This window comes from Barbus barbus (genome assembly GCF_936440315.1).
Source record: "Barbus barbus genome assembly, chromosome: 12".
Taxonomy (NCBI): domain Eukaryota; kingdom Metazoa; phylum Chordata; class Actinopteri; order Cypriniformes; family Cyprinidae; genus Barbus; species Barbus barbus.
The window spans coordinates 30563162-30579320 of record NC_136740.1 but is presented as its reverse complement, the minus strand read 5'-3'; the positions used below and the strand labels follow the sequence as shown (position 1 = coordinate 30579320).

At 36.2% G+C, this 16159-nt stretch overlaps 2 protein-coding genes across 2 annotated transcripts; both read left to right on the top strand.

Moving 5' to 3' along the window:
- The first annotated feature begins 489 nt into the window (after positions 1 to 489).
- Positions 490 to 3092, top strand: LOC306878208 (leukocyte elastase inhibitor-like). The gene is made up of 6 exons (XM_079430406.1): positions 490 to 985; positions 1429 to 1608; positions 1690 to 1807; positions 2064 to 2206; positions 2307 to 2474; positions 2617 to 3092. The coding sequence occupies exons 1-6, from the start codon at positions 782 to 784 to the stop codon at positions 3013 to 3015; spliced, it is 1212 nt and encodes a 403-aa protein (XP_079286532.1). The 5' UTR covers positions 490 to 781; the 3' UTR covers positions 3016 to 3092.
- A 4764-nt stretch (positions 3093 to 7856) lies between these two features.
- On the top strand, positions 7857 to 15671 carry LOC306878209 (leukocyte elastase inhibitor-like). The gene is made up of 7 exons (XM_079430407.1): positions 7857 to 7966; positions 8234 to 8411; positions 11025 to 11177; positions 11274 to 11391; positions 11918 to 12060; positions 12249 to 12416; positions 13435 to 15671. The coding sequence occupies exons 2-7, from the start codon at positions 8244 to 8246 to the stop codon at positions 13837 to 13839; spliced, it is 1155 nt and encodes a 384-aa protein (XP_079286533.1). The 5' UTR covers positions 7857 to 7966; positions 8234 to 8243; the 3' UTR covers positions 13840 to 15671.
- Positions 15672 to 16159: the final 488 nt, after the last annotated feature.

The following is a 16159-nucleotide window of genomic DNA, read 5'->3' as shown; positions in this document are numbered from 1 at the left end:
CTTAAGTAATGTTATTTATTTAATCTGCTAATTCTATTAGCTAAATATAGGCTATAAATGCAAATATGGAGGAAATTATAAGCATTTGTTTGCTGTTTGAAGTGTGATAAATCAGTAAAGACCAGATAACTTTGATTGAACATTCTATTGACGTTACTCAAAAAACATTTGTTCAATAACTTTGAGAGAACCTTGGTGAAATGTTCTGAGAACATTCTCTATTAGCTGAGAAGGACAGTGAGTGTTTGTCTTTGTTTACGCAGATCGCTGATCTTCTGTGAGATGTTGAAACATCCACCCTAACAACACTTTTCCACCCCTCCCTTCAACTCCAGCCGCTCACATCCCACCCCCCACATTCAGCTCTAACAAACCTTTAGTTTGACAGGAAGGCTGGATTTAGTTTAGAGGCTGGGTTTTGGGGCGAGGCAACATTTATTAGGATGACACTCAGAAGATAATTCATTCATCTCCAACACATGGGAAACCACTTCACTTCAGCTGAATACTCCAGGTAAAGCTTTTAATTCACTTCTCTGTTTGTTTGAAGTACTTTTATAAAGGTTATAGTCTAATAGAACTAACAAATTAGTAAATTTGATATCTGTATGTGTAAATGGTCCAACTACAGACTACTGAAGTAGCCCACTGTTCTGATAACAGAAATCTGATGCCAAATGAGACATAAAGCATCCATGTTTCTTTGACAAACATGTGATATTGTTCACATAGGAAATGAAAACTTGTGTTTGGAATTATCACTTTATATGTTATACTGATTATGCATCTCTCTTCTTTCTTGCTCAGGTTGTTAAAAATGGAGCCTTTGTCTGCAGCAAACACACAGTTCTCTCTAAACCTGTTCAAGAAGATCAGTGAAGGAAACAAATCAGGAAATGTGTTCTACTCTCCGATCAGCATCTCCTCGGCTCTGGCCATGGTGTCTCTCGGAGCAAAAGGAAACACAGCAGCACAGATGTTTAAGGTGATCTCACACAATCTGAATTTCTGTTCAGTTGTTCAGAATATATATAATTATATAATATATAAAATATATAACTCAGCAAAAATGTAATATCATCAAATATTCGAATGCTTTTTCCATCAAATTACTTATGTGTAAATATTTGTATGAACATAGAAAGATTCAACAATTGAGACATAAATGGAACAAATTTCACAGACATTTGGTGAACAAAAATGGAATAATGAGTTCTAGAGCGATGGTCAATATCAAAAGTAGCAGTCAGTCAGTATGTGGTGTGTCCACTGGCTGCTTTAACACTACAGTGCATCTCATCTTAATGAACTGAGAAAGATTTGGCAGTACATTAATTTATTTGTTTATCTGAGCAGTGAATTTACAATAGATGTTGAAATTATCAGAATAGTTGTCTTTATCAATTCTACCTCAACAACACTGTGTAGGTCTTGAGCTTTAACAATCCTCCAAAACCTGGCGCCGCGACTCCAGCTCCTAATGTTTCAGCCGACCAAATTCATTCCAGCTTCAACAAGCTCATGAATGAACTGAAGAAACCAGGAGTCCCGTACGCATTGAGTCTTGCTAACCGGCTCTACGGAGAGCAATCCTACCAGTTTGTTGAGGTAAGACTCAAATGAAATAATTCAAGGTTTGCTCATGGTATTAAACGACAAGGTTTAGGAAATATTCACCCTATGTTACAGAAATTCCTTAATGATGCACAAAGATACTATGAAGCCGGACTGGAGGAGGTGGACTTCAAGAAGAAATCAGAGGCTGCACGTCTCAACATCAACAAATGGGTGGAGAAAAACACTCAAGGTAAAAAAAACAGCATGAATTTTATCTGAATTTTAAACTTATTCACCAAATAATTATTATTTTATGTTTTTTGCTGCATCTTAGGTACAGCAGCATGTTTTTCCAAAGAAAATGTTTGGCTTGATATGTTTCTTGAGTTCAGCTATTAAAGAATCTGTCTCACGACACAGTTCTAATAAAAAAATAAATGTAATGGCTAAACAAAAAGTGCATTAAAGTCACTGTTTAATTTACAATGTTGCTATTTGAATTTTAGAGAAGATCAAGGACTTGTTGAAACCGTCAAGTGTCAGTGACTCAACAAAACTGGTCTTGGTGAACGCCATCTACTTCAAGGGGAACTGGGAGAAGAAATTCCCAAAGCAAGCCACCAGAGATGAACAGTTTAAACTGAACAAGGTGAGATTTCAAGCTCTTTTTTTTTTTTTTTTATATTCCTAACAGTCATGAAATATGAGGATTTGTGACATATTTCTATTAATCTCTTAATGCTTTGCAGACTCAAACTAAACCAGTGAAGATGATGCAACAGAAGTCAAAGTTTCCTCTGACCTTCATCCCAGAGTTGGACAGTCAGGTTCTGGAGCTGCCGTATGTCGGGAAGAATCTCAGTATGTTGATCATCCTTCCTAATGAGATTCAAGACCAAACCACTGGCCTTCAGAAGGTGAGACAGCAGAGATTTATGGCTGGTTAATGAGGCATTAAATATGTGTCTTTGAAAATTCGGTATGGCTGTATGCATTATTAATGTATTTTTAAATGAAAAACAAATAGACACACATTAACACAACTCTCTTATTATCCAGCTTGAAAAGGCACTGACCTACGAGAAGCTCATGGAGTGGACCAAACCCAGCATGATGCGTCAACAAGAAGTTCAAGTATCTCTGCCCAGATTTAAGATGGAGCAAACCTATGACATGAAGAGTCTTCTGATCAGCATGGGAATGGAGGATGTGTTTGATGGGCAGAAGGTGAATCTTTCAGGCATGTCGCCCAACAACGACCTGATGCTGTCGGGGGTGATTCATAAAGCCTTTGTTGAAGTAAACGAGGAAGGAACCGAAGCGGCTGCAGCCACCGCCACTGTCGGTTTTACAGCCTCAATGCAAGAAACCTTTATTGCAGACCATCCGTTCCTTTTCTTCATCCGTCATAATCCTTCCAACAGCATTCTGTTTTTTGGACGCTTCTGTTCTCCTTAAATATGGTAATGATGGAGTGATTAATGGAGTGAAAATTCTAGTTATATAAATCTAATCTAATAAATAAAGGCTCTAGTAAATAATTGAGTGTTATTTCGTCATACTTTCACAGCACTGATTCTTGAGTTTCATTACAAAACAGAAAATTGAAAACAAAATTGGAAAATATCTACATATTTTTTGATAAAACTTTTCAACATATTCTTTTTTCAATTACACTAGTAGGTTCTACTTTACATAAGCAAAATTTACAAACCATTCTTCTACAAATTTGTGTGACGAATTTAAAACATTTACATTTGTGCATTTATGGAGCAAAAGCAATTTTTCAAAGAGCCAACAATATTCATAATATACAATAGCAGGTTAATCAGACAATTAGATTAAGAAGCAAGCTAGAGAAGAGGAGAAATGTAGAGAAGAAACAGAAAATATAAACATATGCTGCATCACAGTTTGTAGATCTGTGCTTGACATGTTAGAGAAAATATAGGCCTATAAAATTACACAAACCAATAAAATATCAATATAATAAACTGTGCAACAAACAGTTATCTTAAGGAGCAAAAAGTATTAAGCTATGCAGTTAAATCTCAAAATAATTAATGTCAAACAGAGCTGTGTGGGGGTAAATTAAACTTGATGTGCTATGACATCACAGTTGTGTTGCATTATGGTATATGGCACTCAGTAGACTCGCTCGCTCTGTCATAATTAAGGGGATGATGGTCTGTCAGTATAAACATCCCTTGTTTATATTGTTTATATTCCCAAGTTCGTGAGTTTGTATATCTAAAAGTTAAATGGAATTCACCCTCTGTTGACTAATATTTCATTTCACAACCCATGAACTACAAACATGAATAAAAAGGGTTAAAAACTACAAACAACATGGCGGATGTGCGAAACTGGCTTTAAGACCTAGAGCGGTTTAGATAAAGAGGTTTGAGTGATTAATAATATCTAACCTGATTTTAAAATACTATTTAATGTTATCCACATTATATATTTCGAGAATATTGAAAGGATATTGTTAAGTTTTATAAAGATACATATGGTCATAAAATTTTAAATGCATCATTATGCAAACACACAAGGTGAGTTTGGTAACAGTGTTTGGTAATACCGTTCCATCATTACTGACTACACAAGAACAAAAATGCACCAATTCTAGTAACTACTATTAAAGTCATTCTGATTAACGAATTAGTAAGCATTAGTGCTCAGTTCTAAGCGGTAGTTCACTATTATAAGCTAATCAGAAACTATTTTTTTCATTTCTCCCAAAGAAGAACAACTATATACATGTTCCTAATTAATGGGAATGATGCAAAATGTATAAATAATTCCAAAATGAAGATCATTGTAACCCACCAGTATTGACTCAAGTATTAATAAATCCTTCAGAAGACATTACTAATTGTTTGGATCAGTATTCCAGTGAATAAGATGATAAAATTCTAGCAGTGACTGAAATCATGGTGAACTTTTGACGGTTATATAAGGTTTTGGATAGTATGACTCAAGTGCTACTACATCCTTCTAAAGGATGAAAGTCCAGAAAGTCTGAGAAGCACTCACAAGCCCAGGTGACAGCTAGAGCCTCCTTTTCGATTTGCACATATTTCCGTTCTGTGTTTGTGAGTGCTCTTGATGCATAAGCTATGGGTTTAAGCTGTTTGTCACCTTGAATTTGTAGCAACACAGCTCCCAGACCATATGATGATGCATCTGCTGAGACAACTGTGGGTGCTTTCAGGTCATACAGAGCTAGCGGTGTACTTAAATCTTGTTTAATGTTCTCAAAAGCCCTCTGTTGCGGCTCTCTCCATGCCCACATATTCTTATGCTGCAGGAGATCTCTCTAAGGCTGCCCTAGTGAAAAAAAGTATACTTTATTGTATTTGTAATAGATTCCCTGCTTTAATAGTACATTGCAAATATAATAACAAAAAATGTACTATTTTTAAATATACATAAAGTATATTAGCAGCATACTTTTGACTATTTTCAAAATACAACTTTTAACACACTTTAAAATAATTGTAATTTAGTATATTTTCTAAAAAAACATATTTTACAAAAATATGCTTGAATTTAAATTTCTGTACATTTTTTATAAGTATATTTATTTGCATTTTACTTAAATATATTTTATGAATATTTTTTAACTGTGTGCTGAAAATGATCTTTGTAACAATGCATTGAAAGTGTACTTTCAGAGTACATTATTAAATAACCTGTAGTTGTACATTTTTGAGTCATTTTTAAGTTGACTTCTTCATGCTTGGAATTTACTTAATTACTTGGGCATACATTGCTTTCAGAAAGTAAAGAAAAAAATAAACAAATAAAGTGAATGCATTATAAAGTGTACAGTCAAGTAAACACTGTCTATATTGCAAGGCCAAAAACTGAAGTTCATGCACTCTGCATTAATATTATATCACTGTATTATTAACATCATTATAAATTGTATGGAGAAATAAAGCTGAAAAACAACCATTAGCATTGATATCTGTATAAAGCTGCAGAAGTAGTTCCCCAGGAGTTAGTTTTTTGTCTCTTTCAATATTGTTTGGAAGTGGAATGACATACAGTTTGTCCTTAGACCTAATAATGACACATTTCCATTTGAGTGATTGTGGATGGACAGCAAATACATTATGAGACAATATGTAAATGTTCAGGATATATTTAGCTGAACATCTCTAAAAAGAATCTCTTACACACACACTCTTTAGTGGAAGCAGAAGATGCCCATCCTCACACTTGAAAGCCATCAGGGTCATAATTTCCATCACTTATTAATTCATTTCCATCACTCATCTCCTTTTAAGAGTCATGTTATTACAAGAATGATAAAGAACACTGCTCACTGAAGAAAAGATTTTTGATGCTGTTCACTTTATTTAAACAATTCCTTTTGATTTATCATCATATATCAGGTTTCCTGTTCAAACATGACTGCATTGAACAGACTTGAAACAAGCGTTTTCTTTTACTTACTTATTAAATGATGTTTTTGGAGAAAATATGTTTATAGGGCTGTAGGTTATTATAACTAATTAAAAGCTAAACAAATAAATACATAAACACTAGTAAATATATTTAATATTTACTATTTCACTGGAGAGAAAAAAAATTCATTGAATTTGCTACATTTGTTTAAAGAAAGTGGTTGCAATCCATTTATTTTAGCTACATTGAAATAAACGAATTTAGTTGACTAACTTTCAACATTTTTATTTAAATGTAGCTAAAATAAATGGATTGCAACCACTTATCTTAAGAAATATAATTTTTTCATTGTACATACATTTTTCATATTACGCCTACATTACGCCTTTTTAATGTAATAACTTTTACTTGGGCTATGGCAAAATATATATTTTTAGTGTTTCCTAAAAAGATTCAAAACCCGCGGCTGTGACGTCACCCGTCCAATCACAGCTGAGCTTCATTCAAACTCAAAACTTTGAAAAGGTAAGCATTTCATATATATATATATATAAAATATACAGTAAATATAATTTAGGCCTACTTGTTACTTTGTGGTTTAAAAAGTGTGTTAATGTTTATACTGTAGTGCATTTGTTCATTGTTAATATATATTTATATTAAAGTATTTGGTAATTTTATAATTAAAGCCTTTTTAATGTTTTTAAATGGTTGTTTTTGTGTTTCACTGCTGAATTACATTTAGCAGGTTCTGGGCCACATTTGGCCCGGGGACCAAGCCGAGTCTCAGCCAGATCTGGCTTTAGAGAAGTCACTCTAAAGTATGCGGGCCAGATCTGGGCCACGTCAATAAATAGGAGTCATTTTACAGGGTGTGGGCCGCATCTGGGCCAGAGGAAATAGTTTGAGTCGGTTTTTAGTGTGTGGGCCAGTTTTGGGCCGGGGACCCAGCCAGAATTGGGCCAGAAGTGACGCAAGGTTGTGGCCCATATGTGGGCCAAATTTTGCTATCTGGGTATATACACATCTAACTTCTCCTAGTTAGATGAAATACATCATTTAATTCCTCAAAATTAAATTCAGAAAGACAACCGGACGAGGAAACACGGTCTGATATGAAAAGGATTCATAATAAGAATGACGCAACACGCTCTGCAACAGAGCTCTCACTCAAAGGGGAAGAACCGCACCACGGTTAAACACTGCAGCTTTACAAAGCTCATCGACATCCTTCACGTCCACCTCCTCAGAGGAAGACAAGCGGAGCATCGAGCCCTCTCTCTGGGGGAAGAAATCGCGGGGCGGGCGCTGGATCTGATGGGAGAGGAGGAAGATCCCTCCACCTGATCCATGTGCGATTCCCACAGCCGCCGCTCCGCCTTTTTTTCTCGTTTTTCGGCAGAAGCAGGACCGGCGCCGCGAGAAACACTAGTGAAAGCTCACTCCTCAAAGAGAGCCTTCTGAGAGAAAGCAGACGCAGTGACAAACACTCACTAAGCTCCCTCGAGAACTGACTCTCAAGCAGACCACACACGGACTGTGTGTATCCCCAGCAGAGATATAAAGTGTGCAGGGAGAAACACATACAGCCTGTAATGCGAGCTGCTCTCGCACAAGTGCTTCTTGCACACATTGTGGAGCTTATTTCAAGTGATTGTGCTTAGGAACAAACAACACTAAATAAGACTCACAACACAGATCGACAGACACAGTGTAGCGGATGCTGAATGACAAAAAGCTGATGCTTGCTCCGCCGCACGTGCTTTTATGATTCCTGGTCGATTACGTCACCCCCCATGACGTCACGCCCTTCCATTGGACAGATTACACACGTGATTCAGAGCGCGGTCACGCTGGAGGCGTTTCGACGCAGCTCGAGTTCCTGAAGGGGGCTGTAGTTTTACAGGAAGGTTGGGTTTAGTTTAGAGACTGGTTTTCTTCAGGGCCAGACAGAAGAGACTTCACCTCTTCACTTCAGCTGAAACTCCAGGTAAAGCTTTTAATGCACTTCTCTGTTTGTTTGAAGTACTTTTATATAGTTTATAATCTAATAGAACCAACAAATTAGTATATTTCAGATCTGTATGTGACCCTCAAACTACTGTTCTGATGTTAGAAATCTGATGACATATGAGACATAAAGCATCCATGTTTGTTGACAAACGTGAAGTTTACACAGGAAATGACAACTACTGTTTGGAATAATTATCACTTTATTTGTTATACTGATTATGCATCTCTCTTCTTTCTTGTTCAGGTTGTTGAAAATGGAGCCTTTGTCTGCAGCAAACACACAGTTCTCTCTAAACCTGTTCAAGAAGATCAGTGAAGGAAACCAATCAGGAAATGTGTTCTACTCTCCGATCAGCATCTCCTCGGCTCTGGCCATGGTGTCTCTCGGAGCAAAAGGAAACACAGCAGCGCAGATGTTTAAGGTGATCTCACACAATCTGAATTTCTGCATCTACTTCAACTGAGAGAGAGTGAAGAGAAAGTGAATAGAGACAGAGGGAGAAGACCAGGAAGCCTTTTGCACAAAAGATTTTTAAAGGAACAGCTCACCCAGAAATTAACACTGGTTATTATTTACTCGTCCTCACTACACTGTTGCAGCTTGTGCTTTATATTCCAAATATGCTCTATATATGCAGTTATAGATTATTGTTCAGAACATTAATCTATTACTGAAGAACATCTATGTATAATGGTTTCCAAACAGGAAATTCAGGCATTATAGCCTACAAAGAAAAGATGACAGATATTTCCACCTTTATATATTTAATCAGTGGCCTGAGGGAACATCATCCGTTTCTTGTAGTGCATTTTAAACTTTCTAAAGTGTAGGCCTAAGAAACTGATTCACAATAGATGTTATCAGAAAAGTAAGATTATCTTTATTAACCCTCATAGTCATATTGACATGGAGAGGATTTTATTTTCTCCAAAAATGCTAGTTATTATCACATCGGACTAAAATGTACTGACTTTGCTCTCACGGGCCGGTTATTGCAGAATAAAGCCCGACAGGCTTAACTGTCAGTTGTTAGACTGAAGGGCTTTATTTTGCGATAACAACCTGGATATACATTATCCATTACATGGCTACTTGTCACAAAACTAAATCATTTGATGTGAAATACTGATTTGAGTTTAAAAACAAATTCAGCAGCAGCAAAAGCAGTTCTAGCAGCAACTTCAAAGCAGACGGACATTAGAGATATGGTACAGTCATGCTACTTATTACACGGCATTTCACCATGCAGATAATTATGGCCATAAACGATATTGATTTAAGATGAAACTATTTTAAAATCTTACCAGTTTGTTACAAGACAATTATTCAAATTGATTTGCATTTAAATATTTGGTAACACTTTCTATGAAGCCCATATTTATAATACATTATAAGGGTATTTTTAAGGTATTATAATGAATGCATAATGCATTATATAAAACAATTATTATGCTTATAAATAAGCATAACAACAATATAATGCTTACACATTTGAGGTTATAACTTTTAAGATTATGATTATTTATAAGACAATGAACACCATATTAAATCTACTTTTACATTTATAATGCACTATATATCTTGACATTATTTAAGATCTGCATTGTATCTTACTACATCTTGTAAGTGGTTAGGTGTGGAGTATTATTTGATTGTTCCCTGTGAGGCTAATATTAATTTTGATGTGAGCTAGTTAATTTCAACTGAATAAAGAAATGCAATGTTTATGTTAGGTTATATTTTATTTTGATGGTCCCCTTAGTCTATTGAATGTGAGCAACTTTGCAATGCATGTCAACTAACACTCATTTGAGAATTAGTAGGCTTAGGTTAAGGTTAGGGTACTTGCAAAGTAACTTATAGTCAGTTTTTCTGTTAGGGAACCATCGAAATAAAGAGTTAGCATATATTTAGCAGATATACTACTAATGCTCCAGTGACTGCTAGTTGACATGTATTTGCAGAGTTACTTAACAACAGCTGTCATCGTACTCCTAAAAGCTATAACCACAAATAATTAAATATTATAATACGTTAAAACTGTTCTTATGAATATTCATCAGATTATATAACATATTATAAGTTTTTTTATAATGCATTATGCATTCATTATAATGCCTTCATAATATGGGCTTCATAGAAAGTGTTACAGAATATTTTATTAGCCAACCAAACGCAAAGCTTCGAGGAAGAAAAAATGTTCCCAGCAAGCGAATAGCGCCAAATGCAGTTACCTGAATCAGCGTGTGTTATTAGTTTTTACCGGTAGTTATCAGGAAATTAATGCTGCATTCATGCCATATCATAATTACTGTAATTCTGAGATGACAACACGTGATGTTCTACTTGGTTCTGTTCACACTCTTGGACTCAGACATGGAACTATCGCACTATCCATGCATAAACATAGCGCCTAATGTGGTCAGGTGGTCATAGCTCTCAGAAAACTCCCCGTTCACAAGTTGTAATAACGAGTTCTACGAAGACCTGAACGCTTTTAATTAATTTAGTTGGTATCTTGTAATTACGGTAATTATAATATGGCCTGAAGGCACCTTCGGAATATGGTAACTGACCAATCAGAATCGTGCATTCCACAAATTGCACAAATAAATGTTTTGATAATTTTTGCCGGTTTTTTGGTGATTTTTACCCTACCTTGTTACACTTCCCAATAAAAAATGACAGACAAAAACTCCTTTTATATTTCACATCATGTTATATTATTACCAAATATTGGAATATTCAATATGTTTATCGACTTGTTTTGTTTCAATTAGCACAGGGTTTGTATTTCTTAAAAAAAAAAAATTTTTAAACCTGATGTGCATGAGCTCAGATCAACAAGGCGACTGATCAATCAGTTCCAAAAACAAAACCTGTGCTAATTAAAAGACAAGTTGACAAAAAGATTGAATCCAAGATTCGGTGATAATACAGCATAATGAAAGATTTATAAGCAATTTTACAAAGCCAGTCATTTCTGACTGTGAACACCAAAGGGATTTAATTCTACCATAATATCTATGTGTAGGTCCTGGGTTTTACCAATCCTGCTGAAAAAACAGAGGACCAAATCCATTCCAGCTTCAATAAGCTCATGAGTGAACTGAACAAACCAGGAGCCCCGTATGTGTTGAGTCTCGCCAACCGCCTCTACGGAGACCAATCCTACCAGTTTGTGGAGGTAAGAATCAAAGCAAATAATTCCAGGTTTGTTCGTGGTATTAAAGGACATGGTTCTGGAAATGCTCTCTAATTCAATCGGTTTGCTCTGTTACAGAAATTCCTTAATGATGCAAAAACATACTATGAAGCCGGACTGGAGGAGGTGGACTTCAAGATGAAATCAGAGGCTGCACGGGTCGACATCAACAAATGGGTGGAGAAAAACACTCAAGGTGAAAACCAGCATTGTCGTAATCTGAATTTAAAAGTTACTCTAGTCTACACTCTTACAAACAAATATTTTTAATAAATTAATGGTTATTTATAGAGCTTAAGGTTTAGTTGCTTTAGATTGGCTCTTTGGAGGATAAAAATGTGGAAATGTGAAGCTCTTCATAGTTGTTTGGAACAGTGTTATTTTTGCATCTTTGAGATCCTATTATAGTTCTTATTAATATTTTGAATTAATATAAAATTTTGATAAAGTTTTAGTTATTTTGTTGTATTTTTAACAACTAGCTGAAATAAAATGTTTTTTAATATTTTATTAAAACATTTTAAGTAATGACCTTTTTACTGGTTTTGCTTTTAGTTAATGATGATCAAATTAAACACTAATTAATTAAAATTGATGGTTATTTGTAAGATTTTAAGATTTGTATTATATGTAGATCTTGAGTTGCTCTATTCTCTTTAATAAAAATTATTGATGTCTTGTACAGTGCCATGTATTGAATTTAATGTGAATTCATAATTTAGGGAAGATCAAGGACTTGCTTCCACAGGGATCCATTGATTTGATGACGAAACTGGTCTTGGTGAACGCCATCTACTTCAAGGGGAACTGGGAAGAGAAATTCCCAAAGGAAGCCACCAGAGATGGACAGTTTAAGCTGAACAAGGTGAGATTTCATGCTTTTGTTAATTTAACGTAATGAAATTAAATCACTGTAAAAAGTGATAAGCTGACTTAACTTAAAAAAACTTTACTTTTCAACTTTACAATTCACTTAACTTATTTTTTTTAATTATTATTTACTTAATTTTAAGGCAATGGCTTTCCTCATCGATGTGTTTGTATGCTTGGCAGACTCAAACTAAACCAGTGAAGATGATGCATCAAACAGCAGAGTTTCCTCTGGCCTTCATCCCAGAGTTGGACAGTCAGGTTCTAGAGCTGCCGTATGTCGGGAGAAATCTCAGCATGTTAATCATCCTTCCTAATGAGATTCAAGACCAAACCACTGGCCTTCAGAAGGTGAGACACCACAGTTTCTGCTCCCAAAAGTGGTATTTTGCAGCAAAGCCAAAGGAAATTCATCTTGGGTTCCCTAAAGGACCTTTCATACCCCTTTTCCACCAAGGCAGTTCCAGTGCTGGTTCGGAGCCAGAGCCTAGTTTCAAACCGGTTCTTTGTTTTTCGACACCCAAAGCACCAGCTCCGAACCAGGAAAACCGGTTCATAAGTAGCACCAAAACATTGCTGGGCTAGAAGGAAGTACCGCTTGCGTCAATGGCTGGGGGCGGGGTTACCGTGACCAACAAAACGAACAGAAACTTTGGACCGCCATATTTGAAATAGCAGCTAAACGCTAACACGTTTGATTCGCCGTGTTTGGATGCCGATGTAGGTTCGCAAAGCCATGAACATCAATAGCAACGCAATGTCCGCCGTTGTTGATAGTTTGTTTAGGCTTGTTGGGGATGGATCGGCGCTGCGCGGACCGGTCGGTGTGAGGCATCGGGGTGCTGCGGTAGTGACTGGAAAGCAGACGACTCTTTATGCTTTTGGATCGCTCTCGCGGTGCTTTAGTGTGTTGTGTGCCGATTGATCAATCGGTCTGCGTGGCGCTGATGCACCTCGAACAAGCCTGTTGTGCCGCGCTAGTGAACCGAAACATGAAACGTATTGTGACGTAAGACCTGGCTCTGTATTAGCTCTCTAGCCTGTGGAAAAGCAACCAGTTCTTAAAAGGCTCGCCAGTCGAACCAACTAAGAACCGGCAATAGCACTGGCTCTGAACTAGCACCTGGTTCCAGCTGGTGGAAAGGGGGTATCAGAGAACTGTTCTTAAAAGAAACAAGGAAACAAGAAAAAAGGAAACTTGGAATGAAAAGATTCCATGGATGTTAAAGGTTCTTCACTGAACCATCAATGAAAATATCCAGAGTGTATTTGGTTTGTTGTGTCATTGTATGTTGACTGCAAGCATACATGTGCAGTGTTCTTAGTATTCATGTTGGTTTCATTCATACCATTTTTATATCTTATCCAGCTTGAAAAGGCACTGACCTACGAGAAGCTCATGGAGTGGACCAAACCCAGCATGATGCGTCAACAAGAAGTTCAAGTATCTCTGCCCAAATTCAAGATGGAGGAAACCTATGACATGAAGAGTCTTCTGATCAGCATGGGAATGGAGGATGTGTTTGATGGGCAGAAGGTGAATCTTTCAGGCATGTCGCCCAACAATGATCTGGTGGTTTCGAAGGTGATTCATAAAGCCTTTGTTGAAGTAAACGAGGAAGGAACCGAAGCAGCTGCTGCCACCGGTGTTGTCGTGATGGTAATGTGTCTGAGGATCCCGCAGGTCTTTAACGCAGACCGTCCGTTCCTCTTCTTCATCCGACACAATCCAACCAAAAGCATTCTGTTTTATGGACGCTTCTGTTCTCCGTGAGCAAGTCCTGTGCTTTGAGACCCTTCCAGCTGCCCTTACGAAAAAGAAGTTTATGCAAGTGTGCTATTAGTATACTTTTAAACTAAAAATAAGAAAGTATACTTTGTCTACTTTTTATGTACTTCTCAGAAATATACTTAAAATGACATTTAAGTACTCTTGACTTATACTTTGAAAAATATATTTGAGCTATACTGTGCTCCTAGAATCAGTGTTTTCATTGTTATATGGTAGGGTGCACTAGTACACATCTTCTGTACAGAATTTCCAAAAAAACACAAGTGAAGAAGAAACTGAAACAACAGATGCTTCCACATGTAATCTAACATGATCATCTGACATAAAACAGCATCAAAACTGTGTAACGTTATGGAATAAAATGTCGACCAATGAAGAGGTAATAATGACTGTCAAACTTTGGGGTGTTGATCGACTCCATCTACGTTTGGATTATCATTCTGAATCCAATTCATAGTCTTTTATTTCAGCTTTATTTAGGAAACTTACCCATATTTAAGTGTTTAAAAACTACTTTTTGGTAAGGGTGGTTTAGTTGGTGATCTGGTTAGAATGAGTAGAGGAGACTCTGGACAACTACTACTAATTGAAATTTTTATAGTTATAACAGCTTGAGAGAAGACTTTACAATGCACATTATAAATGTTATGACTCTTGATGTGTTTGTAATTGAAGATATTAAATGCATTACAGTTGTCCTGGTCTCACCTATTGTTGATAATTCAGTAGCTGTGGGGTTACACAGGTCACATTTTTTAATGTTCATTCAAACTCATTCTGTAAGTGACTTAAGATGTTTTCTTTGGATTGTCAGAAAAGAATATAGGTCAATATAACTAAATTAGTTTGTTTCCTTCTAGCTAAATTTCACATGCATGAACAAAAATCTGTCTCCAAACCTCTCTATTCTTCTTTTAAAGTTGATCTAGATGAATACATGGAAACTATCCAAAGTTCTGTTAATCCTAAAGCAGTAAAACTGCATCTCTATATTCATCAAACTCTATCATTCAGCTGAACTGTGCTCGTAGGTTTTAAACGCTTTGGATCCTTATATGTTCTTACTCCACACATGTATTATATGTGTCCTTGAAAGCGCAAAATTTCTTTAACTTCTCATGTAATATCCATGGTATGACCTATTTCAGATCCGGCCGAAATCACAACAACAGCAGTTACATAAACATCATTTTAATTGTTTAATCAAAATTATTGCTTGGGACCATTTAGTCGCTGAATATTGGTAGGGACATGTCATAGCATCCGTACTAAATTCTATGCCCTTTTGATAATGAACAGGCTGTGATTTCAGGTTAGCAATGCTAGAACTGTGTGTGCGCATAAGGCACCTGCGCTCTGCCCAAATTTAAGATGTCAGAAAATTATGGCATGGCACAGTTTCTGATCAGCATGGGAATAGAAGTTGCCTTTTACCCTCAGAAGGTGAATCTTTCAGGCATATCATCCAACAAAGACTTGGTGCTGTCAAAGGTGATTCATAAAGCCTTTGTTGAAGTAAACGAGGAAGGAATTTCAGTGAGCAAACACTTAAGATTTAGGATTTAATCATTGTTGCAGTGATTAACATGTTTCTGGAATAATCTTTTAACCCCAAGTTATGCAGTGAGGAGCTTTTCAATTCTAAAAATAACTAAATTGGAAGATGTACCCATGTTCATACTCCAGAATGACAATGTCAAGATTCAGCAGACTCAAATATGGTTCAGGGAGCATGAGGATTCAAGCCAATCTCAGCCAAAAATTAATGTAACTCTTGATGGAAATAAATGCTGTGACACTGCATCCCGACCTTGCATTTCAGTCATTTCTTAAGTGTTTGCTTATTTAAATCAGCGACTTTTTTGACCAGGCAGTGTATTCCATTGGCTACATGTGGGTACAATCTAGTATAGAAACTTTTTTTAATGGACAATTGCAAAACAACTGTAAAATCATTAGTCAAATGTGTTGGAAACAAAATCTGAAATATTTTACAAGAGCAAATTGGCTTCAAATTAAAACAATATTTGGAATTGCAGCAGTCTGATTTCACCAGCGCTTGAGGGTGAGATCATGTATTCACAAACCTCATAGCGTCACTGCAGACTACTCACAATTCTGAGTTACTTTACCTTTTAGCAGGTAAGTGATTTCACAACAGCGTCAGCCTGACTGTAAATGAATATGAACAAATATGAACTAAACTTTATGACACAATCTAACAGGAAAATGTTCCATAGAGAACACACACAAGATTACTTTAATTTATTTAAAGTGTTACCAAATTTTGTAACTCGAAGTA

What these genes read in the sequence shown, in the direction of transcription:
- LOC306878208 (XM_079430406.1), top strand. Translation starts at nt 782, where the DNA reads ATGCATCTCTCTTCTTTCTTGCTCAGGTTGTTAAAAATGGAGCCTTTG. An exon ending in GGTGGAGAAAAACACTCAAG is followed by an intron (nt 1,808 to 2,063) that starts GTAAAAAAAACA and finishes TTTGAATTTTAG; the next exon opens with AGAAGATCAAGGACTTGTTG. An exon ending in AACAGTTTAAACTGAACAAG is followed by an intron (nt 2,207 to 2,306) that starts GTGAGATTTCAA and finishes AATGCTTTGCAG; the next exon opens with ACTCAAACTAAACCAGTGAA.
- LOC306878209 (XM_079430407.1), top strand. Translation starts at nt 8,244, where the DNA reads ATGGAGCCTTTGTCTGCAGCAAACACACAGTTCTCTCTAAACCTGTTC. An exon ending in AATCCTACCAGTTTGTGGAG is followed by an intron (nt 11,178 to 11,273) that starts GTAAGAATCAAA and finishes GCTCTGTTACAG; the next exon opens with AAATTCCTTAATGATGCAAA. An exon ending in AAACCACTGGCCTTCAGAAG is followed by an intron (nt 12,417 to 13,434) that starts GTGAGACACCAC and finishes TATCTTATCCAG; the next exon opens with CTTGAAAAGGCACTGACCTA.